The following is a 20505-nucleotide window of genomic DNA, read 5'->3' as shown; positions in this document are numbered from 1 at the left end:
GATGGCACAAACTTCAAGCACAAAGGGACACATAGTGCTGGAGTAAGTCAGCAGCTTTTCTGGAGAACATGAATAGGTGATGTTTCGGGTCGGGATCCTTCAGACAATTTACTTTCATCTTGATTTCCAGTACTTTGCAAACATATATTAGAGTTTTATTAATACTGATTTGTTTTTATATAGCTGTTGATTTTCATGGATAGGAATTTGTATTTTTGTGAGATGCCAGTGATCCAGTATTTTACTTCCTGAATGTTACAGCATCTCCTCTTATGGGTGCCCAAAGTTTCCCAAATCTTACAACTACCGGTACCACATCGACTGTCACCATGTCTACTTCCAGCGTCACCAGCAGCAACAATGTAGCCACAGCAACCACAGGTTTGACTGTTGGTCAGTCACTTAGTAATACTTTGACAACCAGCCTGACATCCACTTCCAGCGAAAGTGATACTGGTCAAGAGGCAGAATTTTCTTTATATGGTGAGTTATTTTCTGATTGAGAGAATGATTGTTATATTTCAGTGTTCATTTTGTTGAACATGATCTGTATATAATCAAATTTATTTTCAATCTTTCCATTTGTGCAGGCATTATCATTAAATAATCTATCATTAATCGTGTTCATTGATATGATTGTTCCATTAGTACTAATATATCAGCACATGAAGCACGCAGACCTGGTCGCCTTCCCTGCATGCAGCCTCTGTATTGGGGGGTCCACCTGTGGGGAATAAAACCTGGTTACTCCACTAGATCACCCTCCCTTGACCACAGTATCCTTGTAGCTGACAAAGCATACGTTTAAGATACAACTCCATTGGCCATTATGGTTCTAATTGCATCTTCTTCCCCTTTGATCCAACACTGCTTTGAAATTCCTCATCCTCCTGTCCAAGACTTTAAACTCTTTCTTCATGTCAGAATGGTATCAGTGTGGTCCCACTGAACAATATGTCAAACGTGAAAGTAAACTGCAATTTCTCCTTTTGGTCAAATTTGGATGTCTTATTTGTCATTTTGATAGCATCATGAATGCTATTTTTCCATGTGTCCCTTCACACACCCACCATCTCATAAGTTTATCTGCCAACTTTGACAGTGTATAGAGAGAATTGAGTTTTTATAACTCAGTAAATCAGATGATTCATAAAGCTGTACCAATTTGACTCATGTTTGTAGCTTGAAGTTAAAAATATTTAGTTCTCCACAATCTTAACCTAAATTATTCAGCAATTGTCATGTGAATATGTTTCATATTTATTGGGGATATTGATTTTGTTTTCTACATAAGATTAATTTTGGACTGATTGTAGACTATTTCAAACCAATGATTTTTATGATGTGGTATAGATTTTCTGGACAGCTGCCGAGCTAGTACTTTACTAGCAGAACTGGAAGATGATGAAGATTTGCCTGAACCAGATGAGGAAGATGATGAAAATGAGGATGACAATCAAGAAGATCAAGAATATGAAGAAGTAATGGTATGTTTTGCAGATGATATTTAAATTGAGTGTCTTTTATTTCTTGCAGTGTGTTCATATTAAGACCAAAAATATTTTTTAACTAATTGAAATCATAGTGCTGGTTATTGCCTTTGCTTGATGTCTTGTATTCTATTAAGTTTAGAGTTTATTGTGCTTTTAAGAATAAAATCACCTTGATTTCCTTGATTTTATCCCTGGAATGCAGGAAGAAGAGGAATATGAAACTAAAGGAGGGCGTCGTAGAACATGGGATGATGATTTTGTTCTAAAAAGGCAGTTCTCTGCCTTAGTACCTGCTTTCGATCCACGCCCTGGCCGTACAAATGTACAGCAAACAACTGACCTGGAGATCCCACCCCCAGGTACATTTATTCAACAAATAAAAATAAACTGGTGGAATTTGAAGATCTTTCATTTGTGTTAATGATGCATTCTCCCATATGTCAAACCAATTGAGACTTATTTTGAAGAAGATAGACACAAAATGTTAGAGTAACTCAGCGGGACAGGCAGCATCTCAGGAACGAAGGAATGGGTGGCGTTTCGGATCGAGGTCCTTCTTCAACCTGAGTGGCTTTGATCTGTCTTTTTGCATATCTTTCATTCATTTGTTTTACGTATCTTTTCATCTCTCGGTTCCTCTCCCCTGACTCTCACTCTGAAGAAGGGTCTCGACCTGTGACCACGTGGGTTTCCTCCGGGTGCTCTGCTTTCCTCCCACATCTCAGAGATGTGCATGTTTTCGGGTTAATCGGCCTCGAGTTTGTAGAGGATTGGCTAGGAACTGGTGTGAATGGGTGATCTATGGTCAGCGTGAGCTCAGTGGGCCAAAGGGCTTGTTTCCATGCTGTGTCACCAAAACTAAACATAATGAGACATGAAATGTTGCTATAAAGACAAAGATGACAATTTGGTTTTCCTGCAATATTTTTCTCAAAGCAAGCAGTGTATTGATTTTGCATAATCATTCTGGATCTGTCTTTCACCAAAAACCTAGGGAATTGAATTTGATTTTTTTTAAACATATAGGAACTCCACGATCTGAGCTTCTGGAGGAAGTGGAGTGTGCTCCTTCGCCACGATTGGCACTCACTCTTAAGGTAGCAGGGTTGGGAACCTCTCGTGAAGTGGAGTTGCCACTCTCAAACTACAGAGCAACCATTTTCTGTTATGTACAGAAACTTTTGCAGTTCTCCTGCAATGGAAATATAAAATCCGATAAACTTAGGCGCATTTGGGAACCAACGTACACGTAAGTGAACGTGTCATGATGTTTTATTTCTCAAACTTGTTTCATTGGAAGTCCTAAAATGATTAATTATGAGTTTATCTAAAATGTGTTATTTGCTCTTGAATTTTATATTCAAAATTCTTGCTACCATTTTAGAATTGTTTTAGGACAAAGCAATAATTGATCTCTAAAAGTTTGATGGCAGTACAGTCAGTGCAAGCAAGGCCTCTATGTAAACCTGCAAGTGGGTTCTTTGGGATGCTCTTTGCAGCCCTATGCTTATTAAATTCTAATAACTTTTCGAGTGGTGTTTGAGTGTGAAATGAATAATGGTGGTTTCCACAAGTTTGGCTTGGTGTGTTAGTTTTCCTAAACTTCTCAGTTGGACATGAATATGTTGCTGTATTTTGTTATTGTCAACTATGAAAATTACATAAAATGTTCATCTCTTTAATTTAAAAAAATGGATAGATCGAATAAACAAGCTTTGTTTCCTTTGCAACAGCAGAGATTGAGGGAAGATCTGATTGCAAGAAGGGCATGGATGGAGTACAGGCCATCCCTGAGTTACCACTCCTGGTTTATGGGCATCGTATATATTAACGAGCTCCCACAATATTATGGATATTAAAAAATCCAATGTACATAATACATTAATTCTTACTAGACCAAGGGGGACCTGTTGGGTCCCGTCCCCTCAACGCGCAGTTGCAGGGGAGGGCCCTCCGGCCACACACGCACACACGCACACATGCACGCGCGCACACACGCACGCACGCACGCACGCGCACACACACACACACACACCCCTCCATAGTTGATAATTTGTCTGTCTTGTCACCTCATGTGCTTTTAATGCCATACATTGCAATACCGTGGGGGGATGTTTTTGTGTATTTTGTGAGTTATAGATGTCTGTGAAAACGGGACCTGTTTGCAATGATGGCCCTTACAGAGCTGCAAAGTAGTACGGATTTTCCGTTTTTTGTACGGAAATGCAATTAGAATATGGATGTACGATTTTGTGTTGTTAAATATGGATTTTAAATACGGAGTTCAGTTCAGTCTCAAGAAGGGTCTCGACCAGAAACGTCACCCATTCCTTCTCTCCAGAGTCGCTGCCTGTCCCGCTCCAGGTTTAAACAGAGCGCTGTTAGTTTATCGCATGGGAATTTAAATGAAGAGCCTGTCGGCTACAGCGCTACGGGTTCTAAAAATAGCTCTACCAGCTGGAGCGCTATGGGCTTTACAGATATGCGCTATGGGTCACAGACTGTTCAGGAAAATTCTCATATAACAATGAGTCTTTGCAATTCTCTTTCTCAGTGGTAGTTGAGCCTTTGATTATTTTTCAGGCAGTGGTAGAATTATGGATAAGCCTAGTGGTGAAAGGTTACCAATGGGATTGCAGTTACATTGGGATTGACCTTGATTTTACAGAATGGTGGGTGGGCTCAAGGGGGAGAGAGGGAAGGGTGGGGAGAGGGAGGGGTGGAGAGAGGGAGAGGATGGAGAGAGGGAGAGGAGGGAGAGAGGGAGGATGGAAATAAGAGAGGTAGGGAGAAAAAAAGGAGGGAGGAAGAGAGGGAGGTGGGAGGGAAAGGTGGAGAGAGGGAGAGAGAGAGAAGAAGGAGGGAGAGAGAGGGAGGCTTCCAAAATGCCTTCGACATCATCATCTGGTGCTAAAAGCAGGAAGCAGCTATTCAAACAGAAGCATACAAAGAGATGGCAATGAATGCACTGTCAAGTAAGGTGCGTAGAAGACATGCCAATTGGGAACAAAGTTATGCATTCTTGTACTCTTATGGCACGGTAAAAATACTGATTTCCTCAGCAAAATACTGATTTTCAGGTACTAGAATACTGATATGCTCTGACAAAATTTGGCAGCTCTGCCCTTAAATAAGAAGGATCTTTTTTACTTGGCGGAGGGTCAAAACCCAGTGTGTACGGCTTTAAATGGATAGAAAGATCAGAGATAGATAAATTATAACCTGAGTGTGGTAAGGATCTGGCTCTCTCATGAGGGATTGATTGAGGCAGAAGCCCTGATGTTTTAAAGTTGTTACTTAGGTGTATATTTGAAGAGCTGTGGTTGGCAGAGATACCGAGTTCATGGTGAAAGATGGCATTTGACCGAGTAGATCTTTTATACATACATAATGGTGAAAATAACCTCTTACTATCTTTTTGTGTTTGTAACACTATGATGAATGATTGTGTGATTATTTCCAGGATTATGTACAGAGAGATGAAAGATTCTGATAAAGAGAGAGTGGAAAGTGGAAAGATGGTAAGTTGTGTTTCTATTCGTGTTCCACTATTGTCAGTAGATTTTGTTTTGCTGCAAAGAATAACAGGCTAAACTAAGATGTGTTTACTGTTTTAAACTGATTAACTAACATAATTCTGACAAAACTGAAAAGCATGAATAAAAATTTCATATGTGTAATGCATGTACAACCTGTAAGACTTTACAATCAGGAAAGACCAACCTATGGTTCTTCCTGTTGTAGGGCTGCTGGTCTGTAGAGCATGTGGAACAATACCTTGGCACTGATGAATTACCAAAGAATGACTTGATAACCTACCTGCAGAAGAATGCAGACTCAGCTTTCCTGCGGCACTGGAAATTAACCGGCACTAATAAAAGTATTAGGAAAAACAGAAATTGTTCTCAGCTCATAGCTGCATACAAGGTATATTACTGTGCAACATGTTTCTTCTGGATAATGTGTGTCTGCATCTGTATAAGCAAAAACAATGCTTGCGTTATAAAAGTAAATGCTTGAAATGAGCTTAATGTAAGTTTGCACCTAAATGCATTCATAGTAGAAATATTCTATTTTTACACCTTCATATGTGTATATATACATTTTAATATTTCTACGCCTTCATATGTGTGTATATATATACATTTTACGTGGTTGCGATTTTTAACAGAAAATACATACAGATGATAATTTTAATGGGTTAATAGGTGTTTCTGTTTAAATGACCTTTTTACAGGAATTTTGTGAGCATGGAACAAAATCTTCTGGATTAAGCCATGGGTCTATATCATCTTTGCACAGTTGCGAGATTCTTAGTGGAACACGGGAACAGCCGCAAGCAAAAGCTGGAAGTGGGCAGAATGCTTGTGGTATGGAAGATGTTCTACAATTACTTCGAATTCTCTACATTGTCGCCAGTGACCCATACTCTACGTGGAGAAGTCAGGAAGGTTAGACTAATTTTTCTCACTAGACAACAAAAGATGAATACATTAAAATAGGGGATGTTTTTGCAAACTTTAATGTTGACAATGTTTTTGTTCCCCGATAGAAGGTGATGGTCAACTTGAGTTCAATGTTTCAGCAGAGGAATTCACAAGCAAAAAAGTTACCACAAAAATCTTGCAGCAAATTGAGGTAATGTTAAATTAATACAATGTACAATTCAAGCACATTTTCACCCCAATATTATTTAATACTGAAGCAATACAATGATGCATATTTGTGTTTAGTTTGTTTGGCAAATATTGAAACGATAATTTTGCAATTTTTAAGATTTTTGTTGGGTGTTTTTTTAACTTGTTTTATCATTTTAAGGCATTATAAGCCTTTTCCGTGTTAGCACTGTCTGTATGTGTAGCCTTTGTTTCCTTTATCTAGTGTAAAATTGTTTTGCATTGTTATATGAATTTATTTGTAAGGGAAATGAGATTTGATTTTTTTTGGGGTGGCATTTAAACTTATAAGTTGCTTATTCATTTATTCTACTTCTGCTGTTTGTTATTACAGGAACCTCTGGCTTTGGCTAGTAGTGCATTGCCAGACTGGTGTGAGCAGCTGACCAGCAAGTGCCCATTCTTAATCCCCTTTGAAACCAGACAACTATACTTCACATGCACAGCATTTGGTGCATCAAGGTATAATTTTCGATCTTGACTACGGGTGCTGTCTGTATGGAGTTTGTACGTTCTCCCTGTGACCACATGGTTTTTCTCTGGGTATTCCGGTTTCCTCCCACAATCCAAAGACGTACAGGATTGTAGGTTAATTGGCTTTGATAAAAAAGAATTGTAAATTGTCCTTAGGGTGTAGGATAGTGCTAGTGCACGAGGCTGTATCTAAAGTCTAGTCAATAGCAAAGATGACAATGCTTAAAATGTTGCTGCATAAGCCTGTTGTTTGTTTTTTCTGTTTCTCTTAACTCTCACCTCTGCTTTGCTGAAGATAGTTATTTGCAACCTTTGCTTGATATCTGTATTTCCATACTCCCACTTGTTTTAGAGCAATAGTCTGGCTACAGAATAGGCGCGAGGCCACCATGGAACGAACCCGGACAACCACTGCAGTGAGACGTGATGACCCTGGAGAGTTTAGAGTTGGAAGATTAAAACATGAGCGGGTTAAGGTTCCTCGAGGTGATACATTAATGGAATGGGCAGAGAATGTCATGCAAATTCATGCTGACAGGAAATCGGTTCTGGAGGTAAGTGATGGAAAAAAAACATGGTTATAATTTCAGTTGGAATAATATCTGGATTATTACATTCAAGAGAAAATTTTAAATGAGCAGATATGTAATTCTTGAAATTGCCAAAGGTGAACAATTTAGACTGTGGCCAACTACAACGTCAACTCGACGACAGCACAGTGACTAGGCACGTAGAGTTGCTGCCTTACAGCATCAGAGACCTAGATTCGATCCTGACCACGGGTGCTGCCTATGGAGTTTGTCCGTTCCTCCTGTGATCGCATAGGTTTTTTCTGGGTGCTCCTGTTTCCTGCCACATGCCAAAGACATGCAGGTTTCTAAGGCTTCTCTAAATTGTCCCTAGCATGTAGGATAGAACTAGTGTATGAAGTGATCGCTGGTCATCGTGGACTCGGTGTCTCTAAGGGCCTGTTTCCACGCTGTATCTCCAAACTAATCTCAATATTTGTCCTTGATATTACTGATGTAGGCTGGAGTAACACAGCAATTAGATGAAGTATTGGAAAGAGATTGAGAACCTTGTGTCAGGATAGCAATTTAGCTCAAACAGGAGTGAACAAAATATCTGTACTCATCATTGTAGTTGCTGTAGAGATGGTCAACAACTTCAAATTCTTATTACAGGAACCTAATGTAGCGGCAGATTTTTATATCGTTCAAGAGATTACTCCCTCTAGCCTAAAGTAGACTACATGATTAAGGAGAATGTCGTAATACGCATGTGAGCTCTCCGTGAGACCTTCAGAGCTTCTTCACAGATAAATCTTCATAACACAATCTTTTGATGAATAGATTCTTTATTGTTGAAGAAAAACAATAAGGTATACATCCGACCTTCTTGTGACTCGTACACTATAATCTTCGTCAAACTCCAGCATATCCTTTTAAACGTTAGAAAAACTCCTTGTGTCTCCGTTACACTTCACATGGTCGAAGGGTATGCCTCCCTCATGTAAGTCCAAAGCTAAGCTTCTGTGCAAGAAACGTAGCTCCAAACACGCCCTAGAATACATCATAAATCCCCCCCACATAATAACGGGCAGTCTAAAATTTAAAGACACATGCCATAATTAATAACACTAATTAATGACACACAAAATAAACCAAATGGCCACTACACCTAATGTGGGCCCCTCACACTAATGCAGTGATCAAAAAAGTGTATCAGTATATTTCTTTTCTTAGGCATTTGAAATTATTTGGCATGTCTATGAGGATTCTCTTGAACTGCTATAGGTGCGCTAGAGAAAGTATTCTGACAGGTTGCATCTCAGCCCGGTCGATATAGCAAGTACTCTGCTCTTGACCATACAAACTTGCAGAGAATGGTGAACACAGCCCAGTTCATCACAAGCTCGTCATTTCCTTCCATTCAACCATCTTCGTGGTGCGTGCATCAAGGTGGCTGGAAGTATCAAGGATTCCTGCCACGTTGGGAATTCCATTTTCTCTCTCCCATCTTCTGGGAGAAGGTGGAGGAGCTTGGAAACTCTGATGTCCAGACTTAACTGCGGCTTCCTCACTGCAGTGAGAATCTGGAACAAGTCGGCTCTTTCACACTCCCTTCTCAGAGGTGCTACCATGCACTTTTACTCTTAACATTCCTCATTTGGTTATTCTGTTATTGTACTTCAATATTTTTTGCTTTGCTTTGGGTTGCACTACAGTCTTCTACCATTCTGCTGATTTGTACTTTATCATTATTGTAGGTATACTGTTTACTCTGGGAGCTTCATGTCAACAAGGAATTTCATTACAACCTTGTACATATGACAATAAACTAATCGAATTGTATGTAACCTAAAAGATTCAGTCTTTCACGCTCACAATTCATGGTTTCTGCTGACTTTGCAGACCTTGGCCGGTTTTGGCCTCCCTGCTCGTGCATGTGTACTGTTATCTCCTTCCAGATTTTTTTCAGGAGAGATTTGGCAGAAACGGCTTGTAATTAAATAAAACATTTACAATATTTTTTTGTCCTGTATATCTTGGTATATTTACTATTTCTGATTAATATTAACGACTCCTCTACATGTTGTCAATCTGATATTTTTCCACTGATCTATCTGTTACTGGTGTTTTTAGGTTGAATTTTTAGGTGAAGAAGGGACTGGTCTTGGTCCCACTTTAGAGTTTTATGCACTCGTAGCGGCAGAGTTTCAAAAGAAAGAACTTGGAATTTGGCTGTGCGATGATGATTTTCCCGATGACGAGTCACGACAGGTAATTAATTTTAAATAGAAAAGAACTTGGCTATGCAGCAGTGATGATTTTTATCATAGATTTATTCAGCATGGAGAAAGGGCACTTTCTTGCCCACACCGACTAACCTGTCTCATCTGCATCATCCCACCTGCCTGTATTTGGCCCACATCCTTCTAAACCTACCCTATCCACGTACCTGTCTAAATGTTTCTTAAACTTTGTGATAACACTTGCGTCAACTATCTCCTCTAGCAACTTGTTCCATACACCCACCACCCTTTGTATAAAATACCTCAGATTCCTCTTTAATCCTCCCCCCTCATCTTAAACCCATGTCCTTTGGTTCTCATTTCCCCTGTTCTGGGCAAGATATTATTTGCGCCTAACTGATCTATTCCCCTTATGATTTTGTACACCTCTATAAGATCGCCCCTCATGCTCCTGTGCTCCAAGGAATAAAGTCCTAGCCTGCTCAACCTCTCCCTATAGCTCAGGCCCTTGAGTCCTGGCAACATCCTTGTACATCTTCTCTGCACCCTTTCCAGCTGAACAACATCTTATCTGTAACATGGTGCCCAGAATGAACACAATACTCTATAAAACAACTTCATGAATGCATTGTTTTTATGAGGCAAAGAGTTAAAAGTAAAAGTTTTATCTAACTTTGTTTTACATGTAACTTTTCTTATTTGAAATAGGTCGATTTGGGAGGAGGACTTAAGCCGCCAGGATACTATGTACAGCGATCCTGTGGTCTTTTTTCTGCAGCATTCCCACAGGACAGTGAAGAAATGGACAGAATAACCAAACTTTTCCATTTCCTTGGAATCTTCTTAGCCAAATGTGTTCAGGACAACAGATTGGTGGACATTCCGATTTCTAAGCCTTTCTTTAAACTCATGTGTATGGGAGATATCAAAAGCAATATGAGTAAACTGTTACATGAATACGGCACCCGGGTAGATGGTGAATTACGTTATACTGAAAGCCTATCTGAAGCTTCAACGGAGGAGGGTCACGATTCTATATCTGTTGGAAGTTTTGATGAGGACTCCAAATCAGAATTTATTCTTGATCCCCCCAAACCCAAGCCTCCTGGATGGTTCCATGGAATCTTAACCTGGGACGATTTTGAATTAGTCAATCCACATAGAGCTAGGTTCTTGAAGGAAATAAAAGAGCTTTCTGTGAAAAGACGGCAAATACTTAGTAACAGGGCGCTTTCAGAAGATGAGAAAAACACACAGCTCCAGGAGCTTACACTGAAGAATCGATCGGGATCAGGACCACCGCTTGGTATAGAGGATTTGGGGTATGGATTTTGTTATCATATATTATAACCGTGAGGTTATTATCTGTACACTTTTTGTTTCGCGTTATTATTTTGTAAAGGATGGAGTGGTCAAATGATAAAGATGTTTTGGTGTAACTCGTCCATGGTCTTAATGCAATTGGGATGGCAATGAAGGTACTGGTATGCTCACCCAGCAGGATGCGGGAAGTAGGGGAATCTCTCGGTGTACCTGAGGATTACACTTGTGGGAAGTGGCGCAGCAGTTAGTGCTGCCAGAACAGAGCTCCAGACACCAGTGTTCGTGTCTGTCTTTGGGTGCTGTGTTGAAGTTTACACATTCTGTGACTGTGTGTGGGTTTCCGCCCACATCCCACAGACATGTCAGGCAGCATCTCTGGAGAACATGAAAATGTGATTTTTTTTGGGTGAGGGTCTTCTTCAAACTCCGTAAGAGTTCTGAACTGAAACGTCACCTATCCATAATCTCCAAGAAATGCTGCCTGACTTGTTGAGTTACTAGAACTTGTTGTGTCTTTTTATTCCCCATAAGTTATGTCTGATTAGGATCATAATTCACTCTTCTGAAAAGTTAGGTCTGTTGACTGCTACCAAAATGATCTCCTGTTGATTGAATCATGCCAGAAAATTGCTTTGGTTGCCTTTGCCAATGGCTGCATCTACTCAGTAATGTAGATAAGCAAATGTTTGAGGAAAATCACAAGGATATATCAGTGATTCTGAGCATATTGTAAATATTTCTAGCAGTTGTCCTTTAGAAACAAGGTAATTGACAATCTACTTTTAATTGCTGCCCTAAATATATATTTTAAATCTTGCAGGCTGAACTTCCAGTTTTGTCCTTCATCCAAAGTGCATGGATTTACATCTGTTGATCTAAAACCTAATGGGGATGATGAGGTGAGTGGTAACATTTTCAGAAAGGATTGAGGTTAGATTTTATTTACTACCATGTGGTCTTTACCCCCTCCCCCCACCCCCAGCTCTCCTTTGTATCAGCACCCCTTTGATTCTTCACTGATTTATGCTGTTTATCAAAGTGGTCAGAATGTTACTGTTTGTCTAATTTTTGCTATTACTTCAAGTTCATCAAATGAATATTTTGTTTTAGATGGTAACGATAGACAATGCTGAAGAGTATGTTGAATTGATGTTTGACTTCTGCATGCATACCGGAATACAAAAACAGATGGATGCTTTCAGAGGTATCTTATTTTCTTTGTAAATTTAATGGCCCTCATTTTGCTGTGGAGCAAGATATCTTGCACAAGCTCTATTTAACGTTCTAAGTATGTCTCGGCCATAATTTCCTACCTGTTAGCTGACAGAAGTGTAGTAAATGCAATGTGGGAAGACTGCCTTTGTGGATAAAAAGTTTTGTTGCTGTATTAATTGATCCAAATTTGCAGCTCATGGTATCTTTGTTAATACCCCAGACTTGCTGGCACGTTTTCACATTAATAACCAGAGTGCGCTGTTAACACACATACGCTTCATCAGCAAAGTCTTGTATAATATCGTTATGTAATTTAGCTGTAATAGTTTCCTTTTCTTACTTGCTATGAAAATGCCCAGTTGGTTGTCCAATTTGATCAGTCTATTTCAATATAATTTTCTAATTGGAATAATTGAACACTTCGACTTCCCCGATATGTACTACCCCACATGGTACAAAGATATGAGGATTGTCTTCTGCACTGTTAGTTAACCTCAGCTGGGCGACTATCGTCCTTTGAATTAATGCTACAAGACTGAAAAGAAGGAATCCATGCAGTAGATTTGTTAGAATTCCTGCTCTTGATTCTTTTTAATCCAAGCTGTAAAGTGTGCTACATTGGGGAAATGATCTGGCTGGGTCTTGTTGCATTCCAAGGAAAGATGGTTGTTAACGTTGGACTGTGAACATTCGAATACTCGTGAGAAATTATCATTTTGCTAGATGCAGTGAACTTCTGTAATGTAGTTAATAATACTGGGAGAAGTGACAAAAAACATGCTCTCTGAATGTTACACAAGCTATATGTAGTTTTATGTAAAGGCAGAACTTTGGAGGACAGTAGAAACTCAAGTATTTACATTTTAATAAATGAATGGTGATATATTAGCATTTTGATACAGTGTCTTGTCAACTCTAAGCAAAGCTCTTTTTAAACAAAAACTTTGTCAAAGTTAAATGAGCAGTATAAATTAAAGGATGGAATTAGAAAATATAAACATTTGATGCAACATTTAATAAACATATAGACAGGTACATGGATAGGATAGGTTTGGAGGGATATGAGCTGAACGCGGGCAGGTGAGACTTAGTGTAGATGAGTATGTTGGTCGGCGTGGGTAAGTTGGGGCAAAGGGCACGTTTCCACGCTCTGACTATGACTGAGAATTGTTCTTCCTATCCAGATGGGTTCAACCGTGTCTTTCCTATGGAAAAGCTGAGTTCTTTCAGCCATGAAGAAGTTCAAATGATTCTTTGTGGAAACCAGTCACCATCTTGGGCTTCAGAGGACATCATTAACTATACTGAACCTAAGTTGGGCTACACCCGTGATAGGTATTTATAAACAGTTTTGTTCACAAATAATAATTAACAATCAGTGGATCTTTTCATTTTAGCACCATTAACTTTTTATTATTGTGAGAAGTATGTTTTATTTGTACTGAGTATATGTGACGGGAGGTAAAGAATAACCTGTTCCGAAGGGTAATTTTGGGTGACCTGGATATTTCCTTTTTTTTTGTGAATGAATACCCAATCTTTTAACGGCACTACCTTAAAATTGGTTGGATCAGTTGGTTTATTGACTATATAATGAAGTTTAGATATGATGAACTGCAGATGCTGGTTTATAGATAAAGACAAAGTGCTGGAGTAACTCTGTGGTCAAGCAGCATCTCTATAGAATATGGACAGGTGACCTTTCCGGTCAGGACCCTTCTTCAGACTGAATATGGTTTTGAGGTGGGGGCAGAGAATGCTGGAAGAGATGAGGGCCGACAAATCCTGGTGAATAGGTGGAAAGAGAGGAGGGGCATACGAGGCCAGACTTTGTCCTGCCCCACCTCTCTTCCAGCTTTCTCCCCGCACCCCACCTCAATAAGTCTGAAGACGGGTCTGCACCTAAAACATCATCTATCCACACCTGCATGAAGTTTGTTGAGCACCATGATCTGTTGTTCCCCCAATCACCAATAGGAGAGGCTATGGAGAGAAAAGATAAAGGAAATACTTTGCCTATCATTGAAGGTAATTAAAACAGGTTTCAGGAGACCAGTAGTCTTCAGATAGATTTATTAAAGTACAGTTTACATTGTAATTTTTGGCGGTGGTCATATTTAGTTCCTGTTTGAAGATTCCTATAGCAAATCTCTACCTAAATGTTCCAGGCACTGATGAAATGCACAAAAGATCAAGCCTTCTGACAACCAGTAATTAGATTCTTTACTGTCCCATGACACTATGACTCAGATAGCCGAATACATATGTAAAGGATCTAACCCTTCCGTTTGAATGAGTATGCTATTAATGCTAAAATATAATGAGCTAACCAAGTACTTGGTTCCACTTAATCGTCCTTGTTTGTTTCCCATGTGTGCAAAATAGTCACTGTTAACCTTTCACTGTTTGCACTTTGGGAGCAACCCTTTGGTTAGGAAACGTTTTGAAGATTAATAGACAATGCCAATTGTGATTGATTTTTCAAAAGGTATTAAAGTCCAAAATTGATTTGTTCTTAATAGGCATATTACTTACAATTACTTACAAACAGGCACATTGCAATTTTCTGTTTCCAAGAAAACTATAGATTTGGCTTAAGACAGAATCATAATAAGTCCTGACCACCTGAGTTCCTTCAGCACGGTGTTTTGCTCATGTTTCCAGCATATGTCTCTTTGTCTTCTGTCTCTGCTGTCAGTATAAAATGACTTAAGAAATTAAACATTGGAAGATGCTGCCCCATCCATCAGAATAGTTGAAGCAAACGGATGCATTTTGACGAGAACATTCCATCAACATTTGCATGCCATTTCTGGTAACAAAAGTGGTCAAATTAATTGTGAAATGGATGGTTTCATTTGGAAGTGTGAACTGTCTGTTGGCAATACAGCCGATGACCCTAACTTGTGGGATTTTCTGTGGAATATACTTTCAAGGGCTGTAGCTAAACATACAAGATGAACAGGAATGACATTTCAGATACGTGTCATGATTGGTTAAACAATGTGACCTGTGAAGCAAATTTAAATATTTCCTTTCCTTCCCTGAAACTTTGCATGTTCTGCAATGAATCTTATGTGGGAATTGAAAAGTAATATATTTGAGAATTCTGTTGCTGCTGCTCTCAATGCATGAGGAATCTGAGACTGCTTTGGAAAACAATCCATAAATATTTCCTCCCTTGAAAATTCCTACAGTGTGTCCATTGGATACCATGGGTCTAAAATGGACTCCCATTTTCAACGACATGTTTATGATTCCAAGATATCTTGAAGACTGTTTTACAAAATGTTGTTCACTTGGTTAATAATAGTTTAATTTCTTATTTTTAAGGTTGCAGCATTCTATAGTTTTAAATATTGATATTTACATAATATTACAATCTATAAATATGTTGCACATGAACCAGAAAATAGACACAAAATGCTGGAGTAACTCAGCGGGTCAGGCAACATCTTTGTAGAAAAATAATTGGTGAAGTTTCGGGTCGGTACCTTTCTTCAGACTGAAAGAGGTGGGGATGGTAGTGGTGGTGAGGGAGGGGGAGGGGTATTGAGGGAAAACAAACTGGAGGCGAGGAATGGCCAGAACAAATAAGGCCTGCAACAGAGGAGCCCATAATGGCCCATCATTGGCTGGGGAAGGTGCAATAACGAGAGGGATACAAGGGATACAATGCAAACAGTGGAACTGGTAGAATGACTAGGCTGGCAGGTGGAGGGAGGGGTGTGGAGGGAGAGAGGGGAGGGAGTTACATGAAATTATGGAATTCAACGTTCATACTGCTGGGTTGTAAGCTGCCCAAGCAAATGTTCCTCCAATTTGCATGTGACCTCACTCTGACAGTGGAGGAGGTCCAGGACAGAAAGGTCAGTATGGGAAGGGGAGTTGGAAATGTTTGGCAATTGGGAGATCGCGTAGGCCAAGGCGGACTGAGTGTAAGTGTTACAACAAAATGATCGTAAATGAACCAACTTCAGTGACACTCAAGTGCTCTTTCTATTTTTCCCCTCAGTCCGGGATTTATCCGATTTGTGAGGGTGCTCTGTGGGATGTCATCTGATGAAAGGAAAGCATTTTTGCAATTTACTACAGGGTGTTCCACTCTCCCACCAGGTGGACTTGCCAATCTTCACCCACGCCTCACTATTGTACGCAAGGTATGTAATATAGCCTTCAGAGTGTCACCTGAATGAATCGTCAGAAAGCCCGAAATATTTAGGGAAACTTTAGTGGAAATGATTGCATCTGATTTGGCATGGGAAGATGCAAGGTTGCTCCACACAAGAAAATCAATTTTAATGGTGCACAAGTGTGTGTATTTGTCTGTAAAATATTCACCAGGTGCTCATCAAATAGTTTTGGCTTGCCACCATGGATCTTGTTGGATCTATAGAATTTGACATGTAATCTGTCACATCTGTATCTATCTATCATCATATCCTATATACTTAAAACTCTGATCTTGGATGTGTGTGTGTGTATAATCATATCTACTCGAAAAAAACGATGCTCTAATGGTAACATTTTTACATATTCCTGTAGAGTTTTATCCCGTGGATTCAGAAATCGGCTTACCTGAAAATGTTGTGCTTTATTCTTTGAGTTAACTATGAAAATGTTCACAAATCTGAAATGTCTTTGAAAATAAATGAGCTAATGACATCACAATGGGTCTGCTCCGCGCTGTTTTCCATGCGCGGCCTGCTCCGCACTGTTTTCCACGTGTTGCGAGTGACGTCACCTCCCCCCTAGACTCGCAGTCCTTTTATCGCCGCACGCTTGCCGTGGGCCCGCCCATGCTCGCCGTGGGCCCGCATGCACGCCGTGGCCCCGCCCGCTCACAGTCGGCCCCGCTCGGCCGGCCACCCGCCCCGCGCTCGGGTTCCTCGAGTCCATGACCGCCTGCGGCCTCCCTCGGGTCCACGTACGCCCGCCCATGGCCTCCCTCGAGTCCATGTCCGCCCGCAGCCCTCTCTCTGTCTCTGCCCTCGAGCGCCCCCCTCGCTCGGGGTCCTCGGATCCATGACCGCCCGCGGCTTCCCTCGAGTCCATGTCCGCCCGCATCCCTCTCCCTGTCTCTGCCCTCTCCCTGTCTCAAAAACACGCTGCAAATTGGAAACCCCGGCTGCAAAAGACAGGAAACTCCCCTCTCACTGTCTCTGTCCTGTCCCTGGAGCCTGGAGCAACGGAGTATTGCGTTCGGAAACAAGCCCTGCTCTGTGACGACACCCCCCCCCCCCCCCCGGCACTGGATTGAAGCCGCTGAACACGCAGTCCTTTGATTGACGCTCACCCCGCTGCCCGCTCCCCACACCCCTCCTCCTCTCTCGCTCTCTGTGTCCCTCTCTGTGCCTTTGTGTCCCTCTCTGTGCCTTTGTGTCCCTCTCTGTGCTTATGTGTCCCTCTCTGTCCCTCCGTGTCCCTCTCTGTCCCTCCGTGTCCCTCTCTGTCCCTCCGTGTCCCTCTCTGTGCCTCTGTGTCCCACTCTGTGCCTCTGTGCCTCTGCATCCCTCTCTGTGCCTCTGTGTCCCTCTCTCTGTACCTCTGTGTCCCTCTCTCTCTACCCCCCCTCCCTCTCTAGCCACGCCTGCGAGTTGGGGGCTATGCGTGAGTGAATAGGGCAAGGGATGGGGTAAAAGGAGTGAATGAATAATATCAATGGGGGTGGTTAGTGTGTGTGGGGGGTTGGTTAGTGTGTGTGTGTGACGCCGCAGGCCGACCCCTCTCCCTGCAACTGCGCGTTGCGGGGACAGGACCCAACGGGTCCCACTTGGTCCAGTACTTATTAAAAGTCTGATCTTGGATGTGTTAGTTTGTGCATAATCATATCTTCGTGAAAAAACGACGCGCTAACGGTACAATTTTTACATATTCTGGTAGAGATTTTCCCGTGGAGTCCGAAATCGCCTTTTCTGAAAATGTCATGCTTTATCTCTCGAGTTATTACTGAAAATGTTCAAAAATCGGACAAAACTTTGAAATAAAAACGTCTGTCTTTCGCTGATGACGTCACAATGGGTCTGCTTGCTGCCGTCTTTCTCTCGCTGCGAGTGACGTCACCCCGCCCCCCCCCCCCCCCCCCCATCTCTCCATTCTCCCCTCCCCCCCATCTCTCCCTCCTCCTCCACCCGGGAGGGGAGGGGAGAGAAGAGGCAGGGAGAAGAGGAGGGGGAGGGAGTGTTGGGGGATGAGGAGAAAGGAGCCGCGCCTGCACAGTTGGGGGCTATGGGTGAATGGTGGAATATTGTGTTGAGGGAACGGTTGCATCGGGGGACCAGGCCTCCCGTGTAACCGGGATCCAACGGGCCCCACTTGGTCTAGTATATTACTATAACTCTCATCTTGTCTGTGTGTTTGTGTGTGCATGCTTGCGTGCCTGCGATTCATGCCCTGAATTATGCCAAAACGGTACACGATAGCGCTATACAATTTTTGGTAGGGGATAGGAGAGTGGGGGAGAGGTGAGGGAGGGAGTGGGTGAGGGTAGGAGGAGAAGGAAAAGAAGAGGGAGGGTGAAGAGGAGGGGGGGAGAGTGCTGGGGATGAAGGGAAATGAGCCGCACCTGCCCAGTTGGGGGCTGTGGGTGAGTGGTGGAATATTGCGTTGGGAAAACAGGTTGCGTTGGAGGAAACGGGTGAGAGGTGGAATATTGCGTTGTGGGAACGGGGCCCAACAGGTCCCACTTGGTCTAGTTAAAAATAATGATCCACACTAAATTACTGGGCTGCACAATGACGCTGCCTGTGAAGTTGCTGCTTCTCAGCGCCAGAGACCCGGGTTCAATCCTGATCTCTGGTACTGTCCGTGGTGCTCTGGCTTTCTCCGACATCCCAAATAAGTGCAGGTTTGTAGGTTAAGCGGCCTCTGTAAAATTGCCCCTACGTGAGTAGGAAGTGGGATAACATAGAAATAGTGTGAACGGGTGATCGATGGTCAGTGTGGAGTCGGTGGGCCAAAGATCCTGTTTGCATGCTGTATCTCTCAACTCTAAACCTAAATAATTCATTTGAACATATTCTTTCCTATTAGGTTGATGCAACAGATGCAAGTTATCCATCGGTGAACACATGCGTGCACTACCTTAAATTGCCTGAATATTCCTCTGAAGAAATCATGAGAGAACGTTTGCTAGCTGCTACCATGGAAAAAGGATTCCATCTTAATTGAGCTGATTATTGGTGGATAGTGAACAGACACTAAATCTGAAACTAAAAAAAAGCCTCTTGTGTTTGTGTGAAAAAAAATGTTGACCTCCAGCTGTGCTCTGATGCAGTCTGCCTTTTTGAGGCTTTAGAGAAATAAAAAGCATAACGAGTAACTGTTAGCTGCTAATGTTTTGGCAGGAACAAAATTCTCCTGTTAATAATTACAAAGCCAGCAGATAAAATGGCACAGGGCACTGTGTGCTGCCTCAAGGGCTTAAGAGGCTGAAGGTGGAACAGTTTCTCTATGTTCCCAAGGGCAGTTTTCTTTTGTCATGTTTTCAGTGTTTAATTTTTGACAATGCATTGTGTCATATTTTCTTTCAATACTCATAGCAATTGGTACCTGGGTTCACTAAGAATGCCACATTTTGATCCCCTTTGCTGGCTGAAAGCTCTTGGTGAGCAAAATGCTTGAGTAGAATTGTAATGTAGAGAGTGAATGGGCACTGCTCCCAACAACATTTCCTGTTTACTAGTGCCTGCACTGTTCATTGGAGTATTAAAGTTTTATTTTCCCTCAGTTTTGTAATACAATCATGAATAAGCTTTCTTTTCCCCCCCTCCCCCTCCCAACCCCCCTTTTTCTTCGGTGTATGTTTTCATTCTTGAATGCCCTGCTCTGAAGATTAAATCCTTGAATGCGTTTGTGCAATTTTACAGTAAAGCTAGAAACACTGGTTCTAGGTGCAAGGCACACGTTGAAGCAAGCTAAGCTTTTCTCTGTATTTCTTTGTATATTATACACATTTATTTAACTTGAGTTGCAGTTTCAAGTCATACAAACTATTTTCAAATGTGTATGCTCAAATAATCATTAAAATGTTTGCAAAGTATTTAAGTGAATAATCTTTTTGCGACAATCTTAATTAAACTTGGAGGTGGAGAAATACTTTGGATAGTTTAGTTTATTATTGTTATGTATACTGAGGTACAGTGAAAACCTTTCATTGCATGCTATCCAGTCAGCGAAAAGACTATACATGATTACACCATACATGATTACAATCAACCCATCCACAGTGCACAGACACCTTCGATTTTCCAGCATCTGCAGTTCCTTCTTAAACATAAAGGATAGTTACATTTAGTGCAAGATAAAGTTCAATTAAGGACAGTTCAAAGGTCTCCAGTGAGGTAGCTGGAAGGCCGAAACCGCTCTCTCGCTGTTGAGAGTTCCGTTCACTGATGACAGCTGTGAAGAAACTATCCCTGAATCTGGTAAGTGTGTGTTTTCATACTTCTGTATCTCTTGCCTGATGAGAGAGGGGAGAAGAGGGAGTGACGGGTGAAACTGGTCCCTGACTATGCCAGTGGCCTTGCTGAGGCAGCGTGATGTGTTGATGGAGTCAATGGAAGGGAGG

At 41.5% G+C, this 20505-nt stretch overlaps 1 protein-coding gene across 6 annotated transcripts in view; it reads left to right on the top strand.

The window, feature by feature from the left end:
- hectd1 (HECT domain E3 ubiquitin protein ligase 1) overlaps nucleotides 1–20033 on the top strand; it is an 85189-nt gene extending 65156 nt beyond the window's left edge. For 4 of the 6 annotated variants that reach the window (XM_033027005.1, XM_033027003.1, XM_033027007.1 and 1 more), the window contains 17 exons: nucleotides 262–483; nucleotides 1354–1487; nucleotides 1696–1852; nucleotides 2520–2742; nucleotides 4957–5014; nucleotides 5238–5420; nucleotides 5731–5944; nucleotides 6046–6131; nucleotides 6504–6631; nucleotides 6996–7197; nucleotides 9289–9426; nucleotides 10107–10720; nucleotides 11542–11620; nucleotides 11832–11925; nucleotides 13121–13271; nucleotides 15952–16096; nucleotides 18969–20033. In XM_033027005.1, coding sequence (XP_032882896.1) covers nucleotides 262–483; nucleotides 1354–1487; nucleotides 1696–1852; nucleotides 2520–2742; nucleotides 4957–5014; nucleotides 5238–5420; nucleotides 5731–5944; nucleotides 6046–6131; nucleotides 6504–6631; nucleotides 6996–7197; nucleotides 9289–9426; nucleotides 10107–10720; nucleotides 11542–11620; nucleotides 11832–11925; nucleotides 13121–13271; nucleotides 15952–16096; nucleotides 18969–19106 — 2966 coding nt within the window. In that variant the 3' untranslated portion in view covers nucleotides 19107–20033. The remainder of the gene's footprint in view (nucleotides 1–261; nucleotides 484–1353; nucleotides 1488–1695; nucleotides 1853–2519; nucleotides 2743–4956; nucleotides 5015–5237; nucleotides 5421–5730; nucleotides 5945–6045; nucleotides 6132–6503; nucleotides 6632–6995; nucleotides 7198–9288; nucleotides 9427–10106; nucleotides 10721–11541; nucleotides 11621–11831; nucleotides 11926–13120; nucleotides 13272–15951; nucleotides 16097–18968) is intronic. The other 2 variants (XM_033027004.1, XM_033027009.1) reach the window with 2 other exon arrangements.
- Nucleotides 20034–20505: the final 472 nt, after the last annotated feature.

Source organism: Amblyraja radiata, chromosome 9 (assembly GCF_010909765.2).
Source record: "Amblyraja radiata isolate CabotCenter1 chromosome 9, sAmbRad1.1.pri, whole genome shotgun sequence".
Classification (NCBI taxonomy): domain Eukaryota; kingdom Metazoa; phylum Chordata; class Chondrichthyes; order Rajiformes; family Rajidae; genus Amblyraja; species Amblyraja radiata.
Note: the sequence above shows the minus strand (reverse complement) of the source record. Positions and strands in the feature narration are given on the sequence as shown.